The 27,376-nt window shown below is 37.5% G+C and overlaps 1 protein-coding gene across 1 annotated transcript in view; it reads left to right on the forward strand.

Annotated features, from left to right (window-relative positions):
* The window catches only part of ARHGAP42 (Rho GTPase activating protein 42), a gene marked incomplete at both ends in the record, with an annotated part of 153,761 nt that overhangs the window by 20,807 nt on the left and 105,578 nt on the right, over positions 1–27,376 (forward strand). The window contains one exon of the mRNA XM_079548751.1: positions 12,241–12,336. Coding sequence (XP_079404877.1) covers positions 12,241–12,336 — 96 coding nt within the window. The remainder of the gene's footprint in view (positions 1–12,240; positions 12,337–27,376) is intronic.

Here is a 27,376-nt window from a genome sequence, read left to right on the forward strand (position 1 = left end):
GCAGTGAAAAGTAGCTAAGTACCGAGCCAGCTCCTTGTTTGATTGAGTGCAAGAAATTTCTTCAGGCCAAATTTGATGGAGGCATTCAGAGCCATTTCAATGCACTAGTCACTTTGGTGTCTCAGCTCTGTCCTCCCTGTCTGGAAGTGCATATCTGAGTGTGTAAACAAATGCTGCTTATGTCCGTGTGTGTTTTTGCAAAAAATAAATATGTGCTGTTATCTGCAGTACTGAAGTTCATGTGACTGTAATATTAGTCTTCTGATCAAAGGAACCTAATCAAGCGTTGTATCCCTCAGCTCCAAGAGCTCAGAAGAATTTCATACAGAAAGTGTTTCATTTCCTTTAAAGCAAAGTGGTAGTATTTTTTCTTTAATGACCTAAATATACACATTTTGATTTTTTCCCCCCTCTCCTCCTCCTTCTCTTCTTTCAAAACGTTTTACTTTGTTGCCCAAGTGCAGAAGACTTTGCCAGGAAGAAGGGTGAGCAAAGCTTCTGTTTCCCATGACCCTCGACTCTCATGTTGTTCCAAGAGCTCGCTGCTCTCAAATGCCTTGATAAGTGCTTTCATGCCTCCCCCGCTGGCCCCGGCCCATGCTGCTGATCTTCCTTCCAGCAGCTGTCTTTTCAGAACTGGAGAAATTACCCAGTGCAAGAATTATGGCACATACAAACACTTAAAGATGCACTGGAGAAATTTTTGCTGCTAAAAATCTGTACGTCGATGGAGTGACTGCTGCAGTGATTTATTCTTGGTTTTCCTGGAAGCAGTTTGTATACAGCTCCATGCTCATACTAGATCACAGCAATTCTATCTTTTTTAATTTTTATTTTTTCCCTGAATGCACATTTAGTAGGGAAGATTCATCCACCTAGAACAAGGTGCAAATGGTAGAACCAAGCTTGCCTGCATGCTGAGGCTTTTTCTGAATGCGTTACAACAGCTTGAAGTGTATTATGAAACTGTATTATCATATACTGCTTTGTTTTTTGCTGTGTATAAATAGACATGGGCATTTTTAATTTTTTTTTTCTGGATTCCTTGTTAGATCAAGAACAGAGAAAACTGTATTTTAAAACGCTAGTGAAATCAGACCCTAAAAGTAGATGCACCCATATCTTATATTGTGCTAGGGATCTGGGAATTCCCATGTTTTTTCTGGCAGCTCTGGGGTTGCTAGACAGGAAGTCACTTTCTGCTTTTTCAACCTCTGGCAGCATCTGGTCTTAGTTTCTGTGCTTTTTTTTTTTTTTTCTTTGCTTTTTTTGCGATACTTCTCCGCCTGCTTGCATTCTCTGGGATGTGCCAGGAGTGAGAAATGACAGCAGCAAGCCCGATAAAAACCATGCTTCGAAGAAAGAGACTGGGGGAAAGAGAAGACTGCACTGCTGCTCCAGCTCGCTGGGAAAGACTGACACTGCTCTGGGAAATAAACAAACATCTGTGGGGTGGAGGAAGAATGTGGAAGATCATTAAAGAGCGTGTAAAATCCCCAGAAGGAGCAAGAGAAAGTATGTTGAGGGTCAAAGCAGAGTTGCATGGAATAGAATTTAAGAACCTGGATAGAAAACTGTGCAGAAGTTCATGTAAAGTGATGCAGAAGAAAATATGAAAAAATAACAACAGAATTACAGGGCAAAAATATTGATGTCATCTAGCCTTTTCCAGCCTTCTAGGTTTTCGGTATAATCTTATGTTGACTGCTGTTCCAGGTTGTTTGTCATTCGAATAAGTGATAAAACAAAATGGCAATTAATTGCATTTGAAAAAAAGGATAAAAATAAGATGTATACAGTGCATAAGCAGCCCTGACTTGCGCTGAGTTAATTAATCTGTTGTTGCTCAAAGCTCTTACTCAGTATTACACCAATATCTTTTTGTACCACAAGAACTGGTTTATGAACAGAGGATCTGCTCTTCATATGAATTGAGGTTCTGTGACTGTGGGTCAGCTGCCTCTTGGGGTCACCACAGCCAGACTCCTTTAGCCTGCATAGTGAGAGGTTGTCAAACTGCAGCTTTCTGGAAAGCATAGCTACATGTAAGGAAAGGCAGCATGAGCTGTATATAACTTTTCCACTGAAGTGAGCAACGTGAATGTTAGATAAACCTGCAAACAATAAGGAGAGTCAGGAGCAATTATTTACTATGTGCTATAAGCAGAGAGAGCTTCTTTTCAGGAATGTTTCATGTCATGCTTTCCTGAGTGGTTAAATAGGCTCGGGTGTTGGGATCTTCTGATACCAGAGCTATGGAAAATTGTTCTGTCAGTGGGTGCAAGGGAAATACTGAGTAAATGCCAATTTTCTGTAATTTTAGAATGGAAAGAGGCAGGGAGGTGTTCTTATATTTAGGAAAAAACTTTGTGTACATGAATACGCAGTACCAAAAAAATAATGATTATTGTTCTCTCACATATATGGCTCTGCACGTGTTGGAATCCATCCTGTGGCTCTTGGATGAGAAGTTCAGTGGGTGAAAATGGGTGTGTTTGCAAAACGGGCATTGTATGTAAATGTTTTATTTGAGTATAATTTAGAAAAATATAATAGTGCACTAACGATACTATCAGGTTGTACCCTACAGCCTGTGTTTATGATTTAAGAAGTAACATGAAGCCAACTGCGTTCTGAAACTTCTGGTCATATTTGTGGAAAAAATGCAGAAAATTACAATTGGTAGTGAAGGACAACTTTGCGTTCTGCTTTGAATCTCATGATTAGTCACTTGTAAAGGTTTTATTGTTGCATTAACTCTGTGGATTTGGTTTTAGGCTTGGAAGGCTCAGCGCCTGGTAATTCCCAATGTAGTCAGTTTGTTTTCTAATCAGATACTGCAGTGTTGTTGAACATTCAGTCGTACGAACAAAAGTAGTGGGAGAGAGGGGATTTTGTAGAACTGAAGTAATAAGGATTAAAATGCAAGGAGGTGGGAATATTGAAACAAAACAGAATTGCACCACTTAATGTAGCAAAACTGTCAAGCTCCATTTAAACTTGACCTTTAGAGAAGCAGATTTGCAAAATGCGCTGTGTGGTGTGCTGTGGATCTGTGCTCACCGAACATGCTCACTAAAAGCAAAGGATTTCAGTTATGGTTTCTTTCTTTTCATGTTTTTAAACTGTGTAAAGTCAAAAGAGTTATTCATATAGATTTTATGGCTTCTATGCACCAAGCTAAAATTCTTTCTGTTCTTCTGTTTAGGTGAGTAAGATTAGCTTTCTGCATTTACAGGCAGAACTGGGGTGAGAAGAGTAGAAAGAAGGATGGAACATGACCAATTTTGTCTTTTGACACTATAAAGTTGTTTGGTCGAGAAGTTATACTGCTGGGGCATTTTAGTGTGATTTTATAAAGAGAGCGTATTTCAGTACAGTGTAAATGTGGCCAAAAAAATATTGTCTCGTTAAACATCAGCATTCTTGGGGTGTTTTCACGAATGTGTTGGATTTATCACTTCATCAGCAGACAAATGTTAAGAATATTCCAAGTGCTTTGGAAGTCTCTAACGTAAGCGAGCTGGGTTTTGAAGAAGTTGTAGTAATTAGCTATAAATCATGTTGGAGATATGGACTTTCCAATAGCTTTTGCATCACATTGTTAAGAAAGCAGGGTTTTTGCTACATTTGCTCAGGGAGATTTCTCAGTGCTCAATAGAATGAGAAAGTAAATTGTGCACTTTTCTCATGGAAACATACATGAATAAGAAGATGACACTGAAAATTTGTGAACTGCTGTAGTGCTTTATTTAACCCCGGGGGAATGAGGCAATGCACGGATTATGTGTTGATATAGTCTGTTGATGTCTGTTCCCTGAAGATGATGAGAAAGAAATTAGCTTCCCTGAAGTGAAAGAGCAAAATATTGAGCCTAAGGTGGAAAAGCAACATGGAATTGTTGGGCTGGAGGGCTGTTTATTTTAGTTGCATTGCGTTGTTCCATGAATAGTAAGTTGGCAAATAACCTGAAAACCAGTGCAAATGGCAAAGAGAGGAGATAAAGAGTTCATTGACAGCAACAACAAAACTCTGTGTCAGTGCTGAGCAATGGCCCTTGTGCTGAAAAACCTTTGGCTCTGGACACTGGGCTCTGTATCCCATTGTGGTCTTCTCTTGTGGCTTCTTTATAAAGCATTATGGCCAGTGGCCAGCATGATCTCCATGTGCCCTGCAGAGAGGCTCTCTGCTGTGCCAGCCTGCCCTGGCTTTGGCTGAATTAAATGCTTCTGTAGAGATTTGGAAAAAATGCAATTCCTCATAAGAGGGTTGTTGTTTGTGGTTTGTTGTTTTTTTTTTTTTCCTATGACAGTCAGAAAAGTTTGATCTGAAAATTCATTCGACTCAGTTATGAAGAATAACAAATGTATGTGTGTGCATGGAAGTGTAAATAAATTCATTAAATTTACTTCTCAGAATAGAAGTGCCACAAGTAATACCCCATGCTCTGGAAAAGACTCCAGTGATGGAAAGTCACTTAAAACCAAAGGTGGCAGAAGCTTTTTCAGCTGGTTTTATGGATTTATGTTTGTATTTTAAAGGAACGTTAGCATGCGTTTTAATTTGCTTTTTAACTGTAGGTGATGTGGGCATGTCCTGGTGTTACAGTGCGGATATTTTATTAAGCTGGGATTACCTGTTCTGGCAGCAAAACCCAGAATTCTTTTAATGTGTAGAGCTGAGTGAATTAATTGCATTTCAGAGATGTGTGACAACATCACTGTGCTCAGCACCAATTCTTTGGGTGAATTTACAGCTGCTGTACAGATCCCCTTGTTTGGGCTGATTTTCTGTCATACGTATGAAATTGGAAACTTTTCTCTATGTGATAGTTACTTTGGCAGTTGATTTTCATTATTATTTTTTTTTTCATTCTAAAGCAATAGTGAACTATGAAGACTGGAAAGAGGTTAAAAAAATGCATTTTAGTGCTGTTTTCTGAATTAAGATCAACAGCTGTGAAGCTGGAATTTCTAGTGAGAAAGCCCTCAAGACAGGAAAGAACGTGAAGTGTAATGGTGATAGACACAAACTTGTATGATCACTGCTTTTAACTGCTTAATCATTCATGCTGCCTAAATATAACCGTGCTGCCAGCTGCTGTGTTTGCAGCCTGTGATGTGGAAGAAGTTGTCCCACTGTGACTTGTTCTAGTTACAATCAAATTGACTGTAGCAAACACAGAAGCTGTTGAAGTTCAGTGCTTCTCAGTGGGGTGTTCTTGTTCCTCCGGCTTATTTCTGTCTGTTGATTTAGCTTGCCTGCTTGAAGTTCTGTCCTGTATAAAGTAACAAAACCAAGGCAATTCCTGGTTCATCTGCACAATAAAGAAGCATATTATGTAGTATTTAAGGATACATGTATCTCACAACTATTTTCTTGACTAAATAATAATATAAAAATTTGTATTTCTAATACTGCTGCTCCCCTCCCTCCCCTTCCTTTTTTTCCTTTTACATGCATAAATCATTAAATATTTCCTTGCCCATGTCTTCTGGTGCAGTAAGAACGCTGCAAATCACGCTTATAGCTGCTGGTTCACAATGAAAACGTCTCTATTATAAATCTACTTTTTCAAGAGTTTAGATAACTTAGCCAGAATAATTGTTTCTAGGATGAGAATTACTTATGGAATAAATCAAGAAAATGAATGTGTCTGTTAAGCAATTAAAAACCAAAAAAAGTGAATCGTTCATTTTCAGTTTCTGAGAAGGAATAAAAGTCAGTTACCTCAGTAAATGGTTGTTTATATTTTATCATGCCATTTTATCAAGTATACTAGCAGTATCATTCAGTTCCTGCTGCTGCTTTCACGTTTTTCAGTTTCTCAATGCTCTGTTCTGTTTGAGTAGCTCAGGTTCTATTTAACCTGTATGTCAGTGTGTTCCAAATGGAAGAGTTGATAAGGAGAGGCCACCCGGTGCTTCTTCAGTCCTACCTAACACAGGAAGCAAACGGCCTAGAGGCTTGAAACTGAAGATAGCTCTGCTCAATCTGTTCCAGTCTTCAGCTACCCCAAAATGCAGCTGACTGCTGACTTGCCCCCTCTGCTCAGCCATGGCCCCTTCCTTTATGCTGCCTTGAGAGCCCAACAGCAATAACTTTGTGTTGGGTCATCAGAGCTGCCGCTGTTACTATTTTAGCCAGTGTCTGCTTTAAAGTGCAGCTTGCTGCATTTCTGCCTGTACTCAAGAGTTCATCTGGGCATCTTTAATCTTCTTGCTAGATTCCAGCTGCTATTTTTCTTCATTAACCTGGTGAGAGACACCGAGTTTTTCCAGAATGATTGACATCACTCAGGGGAATGATGTTTATTGGAATTTCATTTCCTAAAGAAATCATCTTTATAAGTAAACAAGAGCCCTTTGATGTGTCCTCAGAACAGTTTGTTGTAGGCTGTTACTTGGGCAGGGACATGAGCTCTTTGCAAGCCCCCCAAACCTTTGCTCTTGGAGCTTTTTGGTCTCTTGTGTGGATGATGTGAACTTGCTGCTGTTTTTCTAGCTGACAAGCTGGCAAAGCTAACCAACCTTCATATCCCCACCAAAAGAAATCCGAGTGTTTACGATATTGTGCAAATCTTTTCAAGTTTCGTTGTCAGTAGAGCTTAGTCTTTGTTGTGAAGGGCTATGCCACAACTCACACACTCAGTCTTTCATCTTTCAGGTAATGTATCCATCATTTCATCACCTTGTTGCAACATATTGCCTGTTCTTCCTCCAGGCCTTGGGCAAGAATTCAATGTTATAACAAATCTAGGATAAGAAAATTGAAGAGCAGTTATAGTGTGAAAGTAATTCTTAGTTTTATCTTACTATTCCCAGCATGTTAAGTTTTAACTGAAGCCTAAAATGAATTATTAGTAACAATTGTTATTTAGCTTATTTAGTTATCTGAAACCTAAAGTGTTACAGTTCAAATTAGATTCCCCTTTTTTGGCAATTTGAAGTAATGTAAATCTTAAATAAACCCAACCTCTAGTATGACGCATTTTTTTGTCAACTTCTTTTTGCTTAAATATGTATTAAGAAGATTGATCAAAAATATGAAAGTTCAGGAAGAAATCAGAGATTCAGGAAGAAGTGGTTTCCATTAGGGAAATGTGTTTTGTAATATTCCTGAATAAGTGATGGCTTCTACTGTTCTGTCATTAGTGTTATGGTACTGATATTTTGTATTATATGCTTCTGTATCTAACACTGCTATTATATGACCTTCTTATGATTAAGCTGTAATTATCCTTTCACTGTTTCCAGCCACATTTTACTGTGTTTCTTTGAGTACTTTTTAGTACTACCTCTGGCCAAACTCCATGAACTCCCCCAGCTGGTTGACTGAGTTGATTCAGCCCTACCAAAGAAGTCAGCTCCACCTCAGTTACCTCCTCCCCTAAATGTGTCAGAGCAAATGGCTGCTCTGCACTACTTACACCACTGCTCACCTGACTGTAGTCTTTCTGTGTGGCTGGGGAGCACAGGGCACAGGAGGGGTGAATACTGCTGGAAAAGGAATGTGAAGAGCAGCTGAAAGTGCCATTTAGAAGACCACTCCAGTAACCTCCATAGTTTGGAGCGTATTTTCATTCTTTCCTTGGCATCCAGGGAGTATGCACTGAGTGCCTGTAGAAGAGCAAGGACAAGACTTACATTATCTTGGAGACTTTTGAGTGACTGTGCTTCCCTTGGACTTGTACTGCCAGATACTGCTGGTAGATAAAGCTGATGAGGCTTTTGTAGTAACTTGGAATATCAGCAGACTTTCCTCTGAAGAGATTTCTATCCTAGGCTAAGTGGAAAATTCTAGTTAATGTGTACTAGCAAAAAGGTGGAGATGGCTATCAAAAAAGCTGATTTAAATAGTGACTGACATTTCTGCATCTGCAAGAAGCAGAATGTATTGAGATTTCTCAATGACATTAAGATTCTGGGATGTATGGTTATAAATGACATCTTGTAAAGCTGGAAAGGGTTTATGCTCCATCTCTTTTCATTTTCTTCATGGTATTATTTGCCTGTCCTGAAGAGGCAATGGCTCTTAAATCAGGTCTAATTCAATTTTGAATTCTTGGATCTGTGACAGACAGCCTGCTTGTTTCCCAGCTTGTCCTTTTGCTGGGACCAGATGAATAGGTAACAGGTCAAAGTGGTGATGTGTATAAGAAGATGATAAACAGAACTATAATTGCACTGCTTGGTCCAGTTTTGGTACCTTATCTGCTGTGTAGAGCTTTGAGTGCTTACAGAATCCTATTGCTGCCTCTCTGAAGCTGGCCAAGTAAGTCAGTAATTTCCTGCAGAATAATATGTTTAATATTTCCAGGTAAAATGAACTTTGTACAGAATCTCTAAACGAAGCATTATAAGAAACCTCTGACTTTAGAACTTCATGTATTCTTTGCAGTGCTTAATAGCTGTACCCTTAATACAACATCTTCAGAGATTTTCAAGCTATTAGAATAGATCTCATCTGGAGGCAGAAGTCTCCAACTGGTATCATTTTGGATGATTTGAGCAAGTTATCTGATGAGCCATGTAATTTTTATTACATTTTTCGTAGCCAACATTTTTAAGTTGGATTAAATATGTTTTCTTCAGGTTCAAAACGTAGGAGAACATTAACACTGATTTGCTCACACAGTGAAAGATCAGCAGCTGTGCATGACTAATCTCATATATAAAATGGAGACTCCACCTCGTTTATTTTACTAATTGTTTTCCTTTCCCTTGACACTTGTTCCAGTGAGCATTGTACATGGAGAAGAGTGACAGGGTAGAGTCCTTTCTCCCTCGCTTCCTTTCTATGAACATTTAGTAGATTGTCCAGAGGAAATAAATCTGCATTCATATTAGTGATACTTAATTGTTATACTTTCATAGAGTGTCTCGAGTTGAAGGGACCCATAAAGATCACTGAGTCCAATTCCTGTCTCCACACAGGATCACCTAAAAATCAAACTATGTTTCTGAGAGCATTGTCCATCCTGATAGTGCTGACAACAGACCATCTTTTTTGTTTGTCCACTTCACAACTGTTGATTCCTTCCAGCACAATTGGTGTGCAGCAGTTTTGCAGAATTATTTGGGATTCAGTGAAGCGACTTGGTGGACAAGCTAGCAGTTCAACTGTGGTCCTTTAAACTGAGAGCAACATGTTGCATACCAACTGAAGTTTGGTCTAACAGCTGTAGAACAGTATGTTACTTAGATATCAGATATATTTGCATAAAACACAGAGTGCTTAACCTCTTCAGAAAGATTTATTTTGTTTTCTTCTATAGTAACAGTAGGAGACAGTTTGTGTTTAGCTTCTGAATTGTTAATGTAATGAATAATAAAATTTTCATGTACAGTAGGAGATGTTCAGTAAGGATGCAGTAATTTAATTCTGCACGGCTTTCAATGGAAAGTGTGGTATATTTTGCTAAGATGTCAGGAAACTACAGGTGATTTTGCATGATGACAAATTCTATTATAAGTATCAGTATTTGAAGGACAGTGTCTCTCATGAATAAAAACAGGATTTGTAGAGAAAATGATGGAATGCAGATTTAAAGAGGTTTTATCGAGGCAGCATATTTTTATCTAAAGAAAATACAAAAATTCTTTCTTTTATTCCATGCCTAGAAATGATTAAATCTTCAAAATGCAGTTGGAATATGCATATATAAAGGAAATATGTATTGAATTTGCTGTGCTTTGACTTTCATATATTGTAAGTAATTACTAAGCAATTCTTACTGTTAGAGTTCACGATTTTCTTTTAAAAGAAGGATATTTTCTAAATTTTTCAAAGAAACAACCAACTAGGACAGATATTTAAAAGCTTCTGTGCTAATTTTATGTCCAATTATTTCTAATCTTTTAGAAATTTTAATTATTCAGGGAGGTACCAGATCGTAGGTTGAAGGAAGGGGAACACCTGTCCTTATAAGGGCTGAGATTTTTTTCCTTTATTCAGTTCTGCTTATCAGTAAGATACAGATTTGTTTTACCCATTTCTATACATCCTAGCTATTTTTCTGATATAACCATACATGGACTGATGCACTCTGTTGACTTATAGAATCACCATGGTTAGAAAGGACCTTAAAGATCATCCAGTCCAACTGTTCACCTATCAGCAGTATTCCCACTGAACCATGTCCCTACTGCAGCTGCACATTTCTTGAACACCTCCAGGGGTGGTGACTCCGCTGCCTCTCTGGGCAGCCCATTCCAGTTTGTAACCACTCTTTCAGAGAAAGAAATTTTCCCAACATCCAACCTGAACTTCCTCTGGTGCAATTTCAGGCCGTTCGCTGTAGTCCTGTTGCTAGTTATGTGGGAGAAGTGGCTGACCCCCACCTCACCTCAGCCTCCTTTCAGGTCATTGTAGAGAGCTACAAGGTCTCCTTTGAACATCCTGTTCTCCAGACTGAACAATCCCAGCTCCCACAGGTGCTTCCCATAAGACTTGTGCTCCAGACTCCTCACCAGCTTTGTTGCCTGTATGAACATGCTCCAGGGCCTCGATGTCTTTCTTATAGCGAGGCCCCAAACTGAACACAGTACTTAAGATGCGGCTTCACCAGTGCTGAGTACGGGAGGGCCATCACTTCTTTGCTCCTGCTGGCTGCACTGTTTCTGGTACAAGCCAGGATGTAGTTGGCCTTCTTGGATGCCTGGGCACACTGCTGGCCCACATCTAGCCAAGTATCAACCAACATCTCCAGGACATTTCTTCCACACAGGAAACTGCATGTGAAATTGTTTAACAGCCTCAGGTCAGAGAATGCTTTTTGGATCATTGATATCTGTCAGCCAGTGTCAGCAGACACAGAGCAAATACAGGGGCAGGGCAAAATCCTGATAGGAACTGTGACCTTTGGTAATGGTTACCTTCAATTACAGAAGAATCTTTGCAGTCATCTTATTGTGTGGATCCTGATTTGAAAAGATTTAGAAAGGTTTTCAGCTCTTATTTTGTTTAGGACAGTGGCATGTTTTTTATTGTTGGAGATATTTAAAATTGAGAAGTCTGTGTGTGTGTTTATGTCTTGGTATCAGACATTAGGCCAATATCTACATTTATACACTAGATTTTATTCATGCAAGAATAAAATACAGTCTTCCAGTTCTGCCTCAGCTCTGAGGGTTTTGGTGCAGCTAGATGAGTATCTTAGCGCTTTCTAAGAGCAGTGCATTAAGATTGGTAAGGACCTCTGGCTCCATCTGGCCGAGACCCTGATCCAGCAGGGACACTCAGAGCAGGGTGCCCAGGACCACATCCAGGCTTTGGAAGATTTCCTAAGAGGAATACGCAGTGCTTTTGGAACAGAGTCAGTGACTTGTCTTTTGCTTGTATCTTAACCCCACCATGTCTTTAGGTTAGATTTAGTGGATATCAGACTCTTAATTGTAAACTTTTCTAGCTTCTGAACAGTTAACATATATATGACCTCAAGGACATGGATAATTCTTGCTGCTTTTGTGGGCTCATCTAGGCTGATAACATTTTTAAATCTTGACTGTGTTTGTTACCACATTCATCTCTGCATTTACCATTAGTACACCTAATGAAGGAAAGAACAGGTTTATGTGGTTACCATGATATTCTGCTCATGAATGTGATTTGCTGGAATGTATAGAATTCTAATGAATTTTTGTGCTATATGGTTTGGATTCTTTTGTTATTTCATTGAATCTTAAGATCCACTGTGTGTCATTCAGTTAGAACAGTGCTGAAAGACCATGGGTCATCTACATGATTAGCAGGCATTCTTTTTTTCCTCTTTTGATGTTTTTTAAAAAACTATCTGTGTAAGATTATACAATATTGGTGTATTAGAATAGTGAGAATGTAATTTTTTTTTGTAATGTCGTGTGTAAAAGAAGTTATTGTTATTTTTGTTTCAGTCTCTGATCTTTTAAACCATTGTAGTATTTTACATCTGTGATATACCAATAGACACTAATGTGTTGTTTTTTTAAATATATAGTATTTTTAAGAATTATAGCAGTTCTTCATTTATCAACAAAATGTATGTATTTGTCTACAAAATCTGGCATCTAGCATGTTTCTGGGATATGTCAAGTAGTTGGATTTTATATAGCGATAGGAATTTTTAAAAGAAGTTACTGTGTAAAGAAGTGTTACCAGCAAGGAAAGTTTGTGAACAAGATGAATGAAGAATTGCTTCAAAGAAGTGGTGGTGGAATAACACTGGTTTTCTTGTTTCTTTTTCTTTCTCTTGAATTTTAGATTTATCCATGGCAGTGCAAAAATTTTCACAATCCTTGCAAGATTTCCAGTTTGAGTGTATTGGAGATGCTGAAACTGATGATGAAATTAATATTGGTAAGTATCTCCTGCAATACTCCATAAATTCGTGTATGTTTCTTATATTATTGTTACAGTGAGGTGAAGTACTATTTAATGGTGCATTTAATAAAAAAATGGAAAGGACTTAGAAAGCGGGAAGCTTGCAAGATTTTAAAAGGACTTGTCAAAAAAAAAAAAAAAACAAACCAACAAACAACCACTAACAACCTATGGCTTCATGATGTAGTTCAGTTCTTCGTAGTTTGAAGAATTCATATGAGTTTGTCAGCTGAGTCAGCTGTGAATCTTCTAAATCCTGCTGCTGTTTTTAATTTCCAGTTTTCTTTGGGATACTGAAAGGTATGCAAGTTTCCCATGAGCTAACCTGGGTCTGCAAGAAACACTTAAGTACCTAGTAAGATGGAGGAAGTGTTTAAGGATCTAAAAACAGGAATATGTTCTTTACAGCTTGTGCATTCCTAAGTATATAGTTGTCTGAGTTTTTGCCAGTAAAATTTACTAGCTGTTTAATGGTCTGTCTCTGCACACCCAGACTTTCGGCACTCACAAAACTGAACAGCTCAGCTTGTCTTGAAAGTAAGTCTCTTTAGCATCTTCAAAATAATTTTTCTTCAGCAGATGGAAGAGCTAGACCTGAGTCTGGCATTCAGAAATCCCATTGCTCTTTATTCCAGAGCATTGCTGTAGTTACTGCAATGCTTTCAGGCAGCTGGAGTGCTCCAGCTTCTGTTGATGAGAAACCTGGATACTGATCCATCTTCAACATGCCTGTGTTCGTATTGTGAGCGTTAGGTACCTTGTTCCTCCCATGCCTCTCTCAAAACAATGGGAACTGGTTGTTGAAGAGTTGCTCCTAAAAATAAGTAATTTGGCACTACAATAGGGAATGTAGGATTTTTAAATTAAAAAAAAAAGTAGTATCTTCATAATGTTGAGGGGAAACAAAAACGTATTGAACGTATTTGCTCACTTACTGACGAGCTTAAATTTTAAAATTTAAAATTGTTTTATGTTTACATTAAATATTTACTTTGTGATTTCATACAAAATGATTTCTAAAACAGTGGAACATAGTACTGCAGTACACATTTGGAAATTGATAGGGGAATATGAAAAGGGTAGAATTTAGTAATAGAATTTAGTAGTTTAGTGTGAATGTTATTCCTTTGTTGAGTTTTAAAACATTCAAGAAAATAGAAGAACATTTTTGTCCAGGGCCATGAAGCACTGTATGCTAGTTTACTCAATACAGTACTTTGTCCTGTGATTTATTTCTTTTCTGATTTGTTAAATGCACATATACTGAAAAGATTCATATGTATGCACTTTTTTGGCATTCTGTGTATTATTTCTTGGCTGATAAAAGTTAGCTTGTACATATTTTATGCATTTAAACTAAATCTACAGTATCTCAGTTTTATATCTTAGATTTGGTCCATTTTTATTTTTCTAAAGGCATAAATTTTGCATTTCAAATGAGGTGACTGGTGGCAAGGAGGACTTTCATTTTACTGGTAACCTAAATGTAGAAAAGACAAGACATTTTATTGTTCAGACATTAAACAGGCATTTAAAACTGTTTAGAAAAAAACAAAGTTCATGAAGCTTGACAGCTGATTTATTTCACTTGGAGCTTCAAAGAAGGGATTTCTAGCTTCTAAGGCAAGCATTGCCTGATGGATTGTCGTGTGCATCAAAGAAGCTTATAAGAGTAAAAGGTAAACTGACAGGAATCAAATACAAGTCTAACAGAACGTGACTGGTACTGTGTGCTTTTATAGGGTAACTCTCAATTTTTGATCTCCCTAGAGCAGTGACCTAGAATTTGTTCGTATCTTTAACATGTCCCAACCAGCTCGATGGTTTCTTTTGTGTTTTTTTTTTTATCATCAAACACAGCCTTGTATAGAAGAATCCTGCTCTCTGTGACTTCTGCCTTCACCTCCTTTAAGGAAATCTATGGCTGTAAATGCTGCTGGGAGGTTTTACATCAGTTTCCAGCGATACTCTAACTTGACGAGTTTTGTACAAAAATACCATCCACATATGGGCTACGTAATAAAGATTTTAAAACGCATTTCTGTTTCAAGCATGGTGGCATGCTAATATTACCTTCTGAATAAAACTTCTCCTGACAGAATGTCAGAATTTTTTTTCTACTTTTTTTCAAAAATGAAACATGAGGATTTTTTTTTTTTTTTTTTTTTAAACTGTAACAAATATTGGAACTGAGTTGATGGCTCTGTGAATTTTTTCTTTTTTTAAGTGAAATCAGAGTTGAAGGTTCCTGGTACATAGCTAAGAGCACTCAATATATGCAGAATTGTGATACCATTTGTCATATTTATTTTTCATCCATTTAGTATTTCATCCAGCTGTGCTTTTTATTTATTTTTTCTTTTAATTCTCATCTTTGCCTTCTAATTGTTATGATTTCTTAATAGTTATTTCCAAATGTTTAATTATTTGATGGAAGTGATGCTCTTCTTTGACAAAAATGTGTTTGTACATGTATAAAGCATTTTATATATAGCTTCTGCCTTGTTGTAAGTTACCAATATTAATCTACTCAGCCACTATCAGATGTGCCATGCCCAAGCTAGAATCAGACATTTTATGCACATCTTGTAAGCTGTTCTTCTGATTTCCTTCAGTTACCAGGCTGGCTTCTTCCTCAAATCAAATATAACTTGATTTTCTACTTTTCTTTTTTTTTTTTCCAAACTGTGAACATAAAGAATTTATGCTATAAAGATTTTTCTCAAATTTTCTGCTGACAAATACAGTTTGTAATTAAAAAATAAGTTGCTAGCACTTGTTATCCGTGTTATTTCTTCCTCTTTTTTAAAATGCATATGGCAGCATGTGATCCACAGTGTTACAAAGGTCGTGTTACTGATTAATGGAACATGAATATTAGCTTCCATGATGTGTGATTCAGCCAAGCACTCTTTATTTGTGTGATTGAAATTTGTGCAGAAAGAGGCATCTTAGCACTAAAATCATTAACCATTAACACTGTAAAGAAGGCTTAATGCAGTTCAATCTGACACAGGAGTGTTTTTCATCTTACTAACTGTGCATTCCTCAGTATTAAATAATGAATGACAGTATCACTTCTTGCCTTTTAAAGATGAATTGCACTGTACACAGTTTCTGCCTGATGCAGATTAGAGAATGCAATGAGTTTTCCACAAGAAAATGTGTGTTCTATTTACAAGTCTCTATACTTTTAAGTAAGCGAGATTCACACGTACAAGTGCAAAACTGTATTTTTAATGAACAAGTGTCTTTTAAAAAATTTATTTATTTATTTATTTTACACTGTGCAGACATAAATAATGCAAGAAGGTTCACCAGCTCCTTCTTTCCTATCCAGCTTATGTCACATAATTCCTTCTGCAGGAATCTCCCTGTTCTTATCATCCTTTTATCTGTTTGTTATCTGGATTGTAGCTGATACAGACAAAGATAGTTAACAGTTGAGGAGAATTCTGTCATTGTTCTGTCTTGTTTCTTTAACAAGTTCTTATCTATTTTGTATTGAGATTTATCATAAATTAGTAAGATTTAAAATCAGCAGTGTAAGACTGTGCTCTTTGGAGCTAAAGGAAACCAAGACAAATAAGTACATTCTGTTTCTTTTGTATGTTTAGGCCTTCCACTGACTCTTCAGGGGAAAGCCAAACCTCAGCCATGACATTGGATGCATTTTACTTAAATATCTGTTCTATGTTAGCGTGCACTATTTAGGAAAAAGCACTGGAGGGTGTTTGTGCTGTTTTGCTAGTGATTTTGATATATATATATTTTTACCTGAAGACAAATATATTTTCACAGGTTTATATTATGAAAAATGTTTCAGCTGATGCTTTCCTCTCCCTAAGATAGGGTGATGATGGCCTGTTAAAAATTGTTATTTTTAATTAAGGAAGAAGGAGTGGGTTAAAAGTTCTGAAATTTGCTATTTTCCTTTTGGGAGCTAAAATGTACTGGGGAGGAAGGACTTTTTAAAAATACTAAAAACAAAATGAAAGAAGGAAACCTTTATCAGCAGGTATTTGTTAAGCTCCACTGATCTGGTCTTAAGGCTCTCTTGTTTTGAGTTGAGCAACCATGCCAGAAGCTTAGTCTTCCTTTTTTTTTTATTACTGGGCATTCAATACAGAGCTTGTCAGCAGACAAACATCCAGTCATTCAAAGCAGCAAATTGATCCGCATTCAGTAATAAGTGTGTAGAAATTAAAAAAAAATTAAAAAATTAAAAATAAAGGTCAGGATGTTTCCCTCCTCCCATTTCTTAAAGTAGTGTAAAAGGTTATTGACATTTAGACATGACAAATGGCATATTTAATGGTACAAAGTGTGCATCGTAGAATCATAGAAAGGCCTGGGTTGAAAAGGACCACAGTGATCATCGAGTTTCAACCCCCTGCTATGTGCAGGGTCACCAACCAACAGAACAGGCTGCCCAGAGCCACATCCAGCCTGGCCTTGAATGCCTCCAGGGATGGGGCATCCACAGCTTCCTTGGGCAACCTATTCCAGTGTGTCACCACCGTCTGTGTGAAAAACTTCCTCCTACTGTCTAACCCAAACCTCCCCTGTCTCGATTTAAAATCATTCCCCTTGTCCTATCACTGTCCACCCTCATAAACATCCAGTTAAAAAAGAAAAAAAGGAGAATTTATAGGAGCTTTAGGCCAACCTAAAGTGTGTGAAAGCAAACTCTAACAAACCAATATATGGGCATTGCAGTCTTCTCGTTAGGATGTGCTGTCTTTTGGAACTGCTTAGAGCTCAGCAGGGCCTTCAGAAAGCTGACTGAAAAGCTCTCCAGACAGTTGCAATTTTAAGCCACTGTATTTCTGTTGTATGTAGCATGCAGTGGTCTCTTAAATTAGCTTGTCTGATTCAAAATTAATTTTTAAACTCTATGAAGTCATTTGCTGTCTGAATCACTTTGAAAATCATCACCTTAATTGCTGGAGGTTAATTTGAAAGTTCAGGAAAGTTCTTTTTCGATTTAATAGTCTTCCCTCTTCAGTGAATTGACATTTGTAAACACATTTCTGAATGACGTTACCTAACATCAAATAATTCTGAAATGAATTCCAGTGGCTCTAGTGTACTGCTGGCTCACGCACACCAAAGGGACAGGTAGATTTTGCCACCGCCTTGAAGGTGGAGCTTCTGGGGGTGGATTTCATTACCATAGGCACCATCTCAATACTGTTCTTACTACTTGAATTTGTTGACCTTGTGGAGCTTAGAGACCTGCATATTTACTAAAGGCGTTTTTCAGATGGGTGTGGAAAAGGGGTTGAGTCTTAAATTAGCATAGAAAACTATTGCGACTCAGTGTATTTGCATAGAGTGAATGGGTGCTGTTTTTCCACAGTTACCTGTCAAGATCTGACAGCTTGCTTTTTTTTTTTTTTTTCCCCTCTGGTTGAGAGAATTGAGAGATTTTTGAGATTAACTTTTTAAATGATCTTTAAAAGCAGCTGTGTGCAAGATATGAATCCGAGGACAGAATTTCCTTACTACTTTTGATGGACGACTTTTCTCTACAAATGTTAAATAGTAACTAATTATGGGAGGTACTCAGCAAATGCATGATGAGCCTGAAGTATTTGTTTAAAATCTGTTTCTACCATTATTATTATTATCCTTTTTAAAATCCCTGTTGCGTATTTAAATAAATGCCACCTGCTTTCAGAACACTCTTGTTTATTGACTCCAAGGAGTGATCTTAGGCTATGGCTAGGAACCCCCAGGGGCTTCAAAACAGCAACTGCACCAGAAAGAAAGGCTTGGCTTTCTGTGAGTCTCACACACAGATCTTGTCCTTGCTTCTGAAAGGTCAAATGTATCAGGCAGAACAGTAAAGAAAGTAATGTTGGCCTTTATTTCTGCAAAGGAAAAAGTTAAATAAGGTCAACAACACATACCTTGTTTTTTCTTCTTTTCCAAAATACGTATCAGAGGGTTGCTTCATTCTTCCTTAATATGTTTATTCAAATGTGAAATTTTAGACTGAGGTGACTGATAGCACCCTTCCTATCTGTCCTACCTTTCTTTTGTGTCAGAAGGAGCTGAATTTGAAGTATGGGATCTCCTGAGCCGTTGCAGTTTACATCTTGATATGCTAAAGAAATCTAAAATTTTTAGTGTAGTGGATTGCAAACTGTGGTGTGTCAGACTGTGCTTTGCCATTGAGTTGTTGCTGTTTACAGGGGTTGAGGCTGGTGATGAATAGCAGTAACTTGTTAGTCCTGGTACGTTCTGCTGTGTAAATGCGACACTAAACTGGAATAACTGAGTAGACAAGTAAAAAAGTGTGTGCCGCTTGCTGGTCAAGATGAGGCATGTTTTGTCCCTAGTTGTTAGGTTAAACTTATGTTCTCCTGTAAATGCTTTCTACTTTATCATCCTCATTCCATGACTTCACCACACTTCTATCTTCCTCTCTTTGCTATTTTAGTGTCCAGCTCTGCAATTATTTGTAGACTTGGGCATCCCAATAGAATTATTATGTAGTGATTATAAGAGCTTCTGAGGAGATGGTGAGTCCGAGGGCTAGAGAATTCCATAGAGATGGTTTGAAAATAACTGGTATATACTGATTCTCCTCATAATACACCTTTAGTAAAAAGGTGTAACAGTTGAGAATTGTCGAGTTAGTGTGCCTTGTTTTTAAACAGGCACTCATTTAAAAAAAAAAAAAAGTAGTTGTTTGTTCATCCAGGCTGTGAGATATTCACCTTCAGGCTTGAACAAGCAAGATGGAGTTCTGCTTCCTGAAGTAAGAATCCTTAGCAGAATTTGGAATTTCAAGACTAGAAAATCCTTCATCACTTTATAGACCTGAATTCAACAAAGAAATTATGGCAAACCTAACGTTTGTTTCAGTATTTGTTGATAATTTTCATAAATCAAGTGCACTAAATTTTCCAAATCAAGAAAAATAAAGAAGTATTAATGATTCTGAATATATTGCTTTTCTTGTTACTTCCCCTTAACTAATTCAGCATCCACATAGAGCCACATGCAGATAAGTTTTGTACATCTGGAATAATTGAAATACCATATTTTTCCCCTGTCATTTGAAGTACGGATGTGTGTCTGAAGAATCAATGGTCTAGTAAGACAGACATGTAATTATAATTATTTCTAATTTGCTTGTTTATGGAATTCTCGGACTGAGTATAACTGCTGTGGCTTAATATGTTCTGTGTTGCTCCATGGTGTTTTTCCACATTGCCACGTTATTTAGCTGTTTGAAAAACTTGAGAAAAAAGTAGCAATTTTATTCTTAAAATTACAGGTTTGAATTCGTAGACAATTTATGTCCTGATTATTTATAGTGAGAACTTGCAGAGGGGAACACAAAGTAAAGCAGGAGGAGATTGAAGGAATCGCTAATTTAACCAGAGCGTACCTTTTGGTTTTCTATATTCCTAAATATTCTGTGGTTTTAAGCTCGTGCTTCTTCTAACATATCCTGGCTATTAGTCAGCTCTGGAAAACTCAGATCTGCTCAAGTCAAAGGTCAGTGGCTAATCTGGTTAAGTTAAAAATTAATTCAGGCAGGATGGACTTCTGCAGTGTAGGAAATTGTGCCATCCAGGTAACAATGACAGGAAAAGAGGTGATGGCCTTAAGCTGTGCTTAAGGGAGGAGTTCAGGCTGGGTATTAGGAAAAAAATATTCTCAGAAAGAGTGGTGATGCTTTGGGACAGGATGCCCAGAGAGGTGGTGGAGTCACTGTCTCTGGAAGTGTTAAGAACTGTAGAGATGTGGTACTAAATGACATGGTTAATGGGCACAGTCTTTTCCAACTTTTATGATTTCATGATTATTTTCACTGGGGTCAATTCAGTCTCCAAAACCTCAACTTGTGGAAGCACATTGAGCTCACTTCATCCTGCTGGACCAGAGTGTACACATGAAATGCTGTTCCACACCGTGTTGAACTATGGAGCAGAGCACCTCAGGGCTGCCTTGTGTGTGCCTCCATCAGATGGAAATAGGCTGGTTTCTCTTTGGCAGATGTAATCATTTTTAACCCTAATACTGGCATAGAGATGCAACCATGCTTAATGACCACTTACCTAAAGCAGTTACTTCTTAATTCCATAAGAACGTGATGAAAAAAGGTTTGCTGTTTATAGTCAAGGTCTGTCAATACCTTGTTAAGTTGGTGGATGGTACCAGGAAACCTCCACTTCCTCCAGTGTAGAAGGAAGGGAAAAGATGAGAAAAATGATACATCAATATGTAAAATAGTTATGGTACTTTACTGTGTGAATAAGTGATGTGTGGGATTATGTCCCATGTTCCTAACAAACCTGAACAAACTGCTTAGGTGATGTGTAATGTTTCTGCTGCCACTTCGTGACATCACACTTTGGGATGCTAACCTTCTAACCTTCTAGATTCACCTTTTGATACCAAAGCCCTACCAAAGTTGTAGGTGAACCAACACATCGTTGTTCTTTCATTCTCTTTTATTCTATGTCCATCCCTCCTGGTCTACAAACTTACGAGCCATAAAAAGTGTTTCAGATTGTGTTTGTAAGCTTTACTATGAAGAATTCCATTCTGGAGACAAAGCTTGCCTACATGCAGTGAAAACGTGCATCTGGTACACAGAGGCCAGTCTGTCAAGTGTAAGGCTGAGCTACTGAGTCTTTAGGATTAATTCACGCTTCAGAAAACAGATTAATGTTCAAATTGAATTGCATACTTTGAAATATTCTACTTCTATAGAACATTAGTATGGAGTAGAAATATTACAGCCGCTTTTTAAATAAACTGTTAGAAGTGTGGTGGTACTATTTGAATAATCAATTTCTTCCCTTCCCTCACAGTGTGGCATAGATTGGCATTATAAACATTTACAGTCTTTCAGGGCTGTAGGAAATGTTTTGACTCTTACTGATCCATTTAGAGTTTTCTACTTGTTTTTGTTTTTTAAGGGTTAGAGTACTGGACATGTCAGTTTACTGATGTAAGTCAAATAATTGGATTGATTTAAATTCTGTAACATTGCACGTCTTCAGATTCTCTCTCTAAGCATTGTGTTTTGCAAGTGCAGACATAGAAGTTCTAAATAACCTGACTTTTTTGTGTATGTACTTAGCTGCTAAATAAACATCTGTGCACTTTTTTCTTGACTGTTATTGAAAAGACATAGAGTGGAAAGTGTGAATGTTTTTGCTGAAAGTATTGTTTCAAATTTTATCAAAAACTTGTATTTTTTTTTTGTTGTTGTTTAAACATTTGTGACTGTGCTATACTTAATATTTATACTTAATATTTGCTACTGTGTCACATTAGCAAAAAATAGATTCAAGTATGAAATTTTTACCTCGCTTTAGATATGTAACACTATCAAAGATTTGTTTCAGTAAAATTCTACATTGAGGAAAAGGATTTTTACTTTTAACAGAAGTCCTACATTTTATGCTTTACATACGTTTAGAAAAAAAAAATCATTAAATTCTACAATATATTTATTTATTAAATTTTGCAAGATGAAAGTACTCTTGAGTTAAAATTCCACTTGCCTAATGCAGAATGCACATGTTATATTGTGCTTGCAAATCCATCTTGCAGAGTTCTGGGCTTTGACAAGGCTCAGATCTTGATCCACTCCTTGATTTGGTTTGAGTTAGATGTACATGTCCATCACGCTTAGTCAGGAGCTTCCATGTGCTCTTGCTGTCTGTCTCTGCTGGGTTTTTGGCTTTCCAGTGTGACCAAACCCAGAAGAATGTTCGGATGAGTGCTTGACCTGGCAGCCAGCCAGCTGCAGAAAATCTTTTAAACGACTTTGCGGGGAACACTCTTAAAAAGTTACAGGGATTGAATGCCATAAACCTGTGGAGGTCAAGCAGTGGGAATGTTACTAAATCTTTGAAAGCTTACATTTCTGCTTTTGTCTTCGTGGGGAATGTGGAACACCTCAGTCTGGGTGTTGCAGAAAGCCCATGGGCTTCAAATTCTGACACAGAACAAAATACCAGTGCATCTACCTGTGAATACAGTGCTTTAACTGAAATGAAATAGAGAAAATCTTACATGTTTGTTTACTTTTAATTGCACAAACTTTGGTAGCTGTGCTCTGGTTAGATTCTGTGCTCTCTAGTGTGTAGGGAAAGAAGTCTCTTCTTGTAAGGACAGCATGTAGCCCCTAAAGCATAACTCAAGTATAAGTCTTGATTCTGTGGTTTTCTTGCTTCCTGATTTTTGTAATTTTTTTTGCAGAAGTTTAAATGAAGCATAATTCATCTCTGTGTGTGTCTCTTTCCATACTTTATTTTCTGGTATATGATGGTTTTATTTGGCAAATTCAGAAAGACAGCACACTTATTTTCAAGAACTGAGAAAAAATTGGCAAAATACTTTTTCCCACAACTCCAAGTGGAAATGGCCACAGGAAGAAAGATTGCCACTTAAAGTTGTGCTCTCTGGGAGGATGGAACTCTCACAGCAATTGCTGCTATTTGTTTTTCTTACAAGTATTTCTATATTGTCACAATAAGCCATCTTTGAAATTGGGTGGAATCTTTTATTTTGTTTTTAGTTAATCACATTGAAAAATTCCAAGTCTGGATTAGGTGCTTCAAAGTCTGAATGATGCCAATAAAAGGAATGGCATTACTTGATTAAAAAAAATGTGGCTGATCGTATTAAATACTAAGCGGAGAGTAAGGATGTTCATTTATTGAGTCTGAAGTTGCCTCACACTGTCCGTTCTGCATAGGGCAAGGTTCTGCTGAGAGGAGAACAGAGCAGGTGGAGTTCCCTTACCTTTGTGCATGTTCCCACAATGGAATTCCTCAAAGCAATTTGTGGTTCCTGGGGTTGTGAATTTAAACCTCTGCTAGCAAAATTTGCCATCAGCTTGAGAGTCTCTGTTGGTATTTCCATGTTGTTTTAAAACCTGTACATTTGAATCTTTGCTTCAGCCCATATCTCTGACTATGAGAAGTGCATTTCTTTGTGTTACAGGACGATACAGATAGTGTTGATTCTGTTCATTTGTGGGCTGTGGTTTATGTAAACACAGACTGAAGGAATACACAAGTTGCTTATTACAGTCCCATAAGATCTGATACCCAGATTAGGGCAGTACGAGAGACCAAATGGTGCATAAGGAAGCTATTCCAATATTGCTTTTCCAAACTTAAACAGTACTGATACCCTGTGAAGAGATGAGATGTTATTTTGCTCTTCAACTTTTTTTTTTTTTAATCCTGCCCACTTTTGAATGGAATCTTCTGACATAACTTTTGACACCGCTTCTCTGCTAAGCGCTAAAGTATATTGGACAGGATTTTAGCTTACAAACTGAAATGAGCATAAATACATAAGCAATATTATCTCATGCTGAAAGAAAGCAGTTACTCTGTTGCCTTGAATATCTGGGGAATGAAACCCAGAAAACATTGACATTAGTAAGAAAAGCAACAATTTCAAATCCCTTCACCTTGCTCTCCCATCACCTTCTTTTGTCTTCTTATCAGTTTTCCCAGTAAATATTATTTATGGTACAGATTCATACTGAATTTTCTCCAAAAATATTGCTACTTTGAAAGTGAGGGAAGTGTGGGCCTGTGGTACAAAAGTGGCAGAAGAAATAATAGCAGTCATTGCATGAAAGATTTATTATTCAGTGAGTTTGCAGACTGACGTGCTGATCCTGCAGCATGTTGCCATTAGGCTAATCTGCATTTGTAATTCCATTTAAAGCTGTAGGTAACTGTATGCTTTTAATGTTTTACAGGCTTTATTCAGTAAAAAAAAAAAAGGTGAAAAAGAGTTCTGAACCAATCAGTCCAGGTTGTGATGGTGATAAAGGAAATCTCAGCCCTGTAAGAGAGAGGTCTGTTTAAATTCATAATCAACATATTGAAAAATAAAGTGAATTTGGGGCTTTGAGGGCTGTATTTCAGGACAGTCCTCCTTTGGATTTGCCGCAGTGGTGACATTTTGAGACACGTAGTTTAGTTACCTTCAGAGAGATGCTGCATATCCCACGTGGCTTTAATAACAGCCACGGTTCCTGCTGTGAATAAAATACTGAGAAAGCAAATTAAATTGCATCTTTATTCCAGATACTTGTGGTGGCTTCTCAGTGTTAATCTGAAATCTGTGATTTTTGGCTTTTGCATGTCTGCTCAGGAAACCATCTGTTGCTTCCCTTATCCTACATTCCCCCTCCTTCTCCACGCACTTTTTCAGTATGGCTTAAAGCCACAGAAAGAAACATGGAAATTTTATTTGATGTTGTGGCTTTTGAAAAACTGCTTGAAATAGCATTTGTGCTTGCAAATAAAACTTGTCATTAAAAGTTCTGGAAATACTTCTGTGAAATATTAACTATTTAAGAATACATTTAGTTGCATTTCAGAAGTGGAAAACAAAGTCTTATCTCCCAGCCCTGCTGCCTGCAATTATGTTTGCTGTGATTTGTCACTGAAGTCTAGTAAACTAGAGTTAATCCTTAGGAAATTTCCTTATGGGTCTGATGTCCATTTTGATTTCTGATGTGGTAATATATTACTGGGAAAACTGCCCTGCAGGCATTAGTTGGTGCTTGTGCTCCAGCAGGAGTTCAGAGCCTGCTGTGTCAGCGCTAATGGTGACTGGTCTCTGGGGGTCATGCACTTGGCTGGTCCTCTTGCCAGCAGGGCTGGGTGCAGGGAGCTGGCATAGACACAGTCAGTTCATGAAGATGTAAATTTCTGCCAGCTTTGCACATTTTTTGCACATTTGCTGCACTAGATTGTCTTAATAAGTAACACATACAGCACCATGTGTTTCTGTTTGTATGTTTTCTCTATCCTGGCATTCACTGAAGATGATGGTAATAGATTCTTAAAATTCTATAAAATCTTGTTTAGTGTGTGGTTTAGAGTATTTGGATATTGCCTACTGATTATTTAACATGGCCTGTTTTATAACCATAAGTTAAACTGTCCATTTCACAGAAGAGAGTATTTACTTCAATTCTGTCCTCCACAGTAACTTTCCACTCTATCTCTCATTGAACATTACCTTTTAAACTTGGCATTGTGTCTTTGAGTTCACTTTGAATTGGATTATATACTGAATATATAGATTATACATTGAGTTGATTTTGAGTTAGATTGTATAACCTTATATACCCTTCACTCATTAAATACAGACAGAATCAAACCTAATGTGTGCAACATTTAGCAGTGTATGGTGGTATTGAGCTGATTATTGGTAGAGTAGCTTCAAAAATCTCCCCAGGTGTGTTGTTTCCAGGTGATGTGTTCTGTACATGAGTATATAATAAAAGATTCATAAAATTTTTTTTCCCTGTAGACCTCAGGGTTGATTCCAGTACAGTAGATGAAAACACTAAATCATAAAGGAAGCATATTCTTAATAATCCAGTTTATAAATTCAGGTAAAAGAATTGTTATCCTTTGTCTTCTCTCTCACAGTCCTTCACTAAACTTAAGTTCTCTTTTGAATGTGCAGGTGGATGTGTTTGTAGAGCTGTATGGCATGTTTGAAATGTTCAGGATGAAAAAAGACACAACACAATCAGTTTTGGAGAAGAAAGCATTGTTGATCTTTGCCATCACGCTTTAAACTGTTGATACTGTTCGTTTGCTTCCTTGTGAAGCAAATGAATTAAAAGACTTTAAAATTAAATAGTAGAGGCTGCTTGTCCTGAACAAGGAAAATTTTGCAACAAATTCCTGCTGGATTGAGAACAGTCCAGAGAAAGCAACTGGTGATCAGTTTTAATGATGAATGTGATGAATGAGGCTGTGACTATAGCGCAGGGTAAATATACAGTTGTTTTTACGTGTTGGAAGTTGTCTTTTCAAATACATCATTTCCGTCACAATACCAAGTGCATCTTACAAATCCTTAGAATAGAATAATAAGAAGCAGGCTGTAGAATTATTTGGATTACATGAGCTAATGATTTGGAGGGAATAACGTGTTACTAAGTTGATGAAGGCAGCACTTTGTGTTACTTAAAGCAGCCTATCAATAACCATTGTTTTGTGAAAATAATTGAAATATCTCATTATAAAACGTTAGTTTACATACTGTGCTCCATATTATCATTATGTTTTCAGCATTTATTTCTTAGCTGCGTATTCCCATGACATTTCCTCTTGTAAAGTAATTTGACTCTTCCTCCCTCCCACACCCTTTTGTATTTACAAAGTTCACTTTAATTCCTCTGAGCATATTCTGGTTAAAAACAGCATGTTGCAGTTTTAAGAAAGGGTTGAGATGTTTCAGTGGAACTCATGGACTTTGTGACACACAGAAATAGGCCACATTTTAACACACATGATTCTGATTTCAAAATCTTCTATTTTTTAATTACACAATGTATCTCAAATTATTACTGCAGGAACATTTGTGAGTCCCTTGTTTGCTGTGGAGCTAAACTTCTGAGCTCTTCTTGGGAAGGCCCAGCGCCCTGCATTGAGGGCTGTGTTGTTCTTCCCTCTGTTGTCCAGCAGAGTCCTCAAATGAGGCAGAATTACCACATACATGCAAGCAAAGGATATTTGTACAAAAAGAAGGAAGAAAGAAGGGAAAAGGGGCAGGGGACCTCCTGCTTCCTCAAGCACAGATGAAGTTCTCTGAGGACATACTCTGTTTATAGTGATATCAGACTTACACATCCTATGGAAAGAAGAGTGTGCTGTTACGAAAGGTTCAGAATTACTGCAATACTGATTAGTGTTGTAGGGTAGCTATTGGTGTGGTTTTTTTTTGTTTTTTTTTGTTTGTTTGTTTGTTTGTTTTTTAATGCATGATGCTTATGCAGTGCAATTGCAAGGACAGAAGAACCACTGAAGCCACCAGAGACATCCCTGTGGCTGAGCTCCATCTGTGTACAGGCAGTACATCCGTCAGTACTCTCTGAAGTACACAGTATGCTTGTTATTTTCCCCTGTGTACCTCCTGTGCTGGAAAGGGATGTTCAGCAAAAACAAATATGTTTCAGTGCTGGACGATGTAGTCAGTACTGATGTGA

The sequence above is a fragment of the Tetrao urogallus genome, assembly GCF_951394365.1.
Source record: "Tetrao urogallus genome assembly, chromosome: 1".
Lineage (NCBI taxonomy): Eukaryota > Metazoa > Chordata > Aves > Galliformes > Phasianidae > Tetrao > Tetrao urogallus.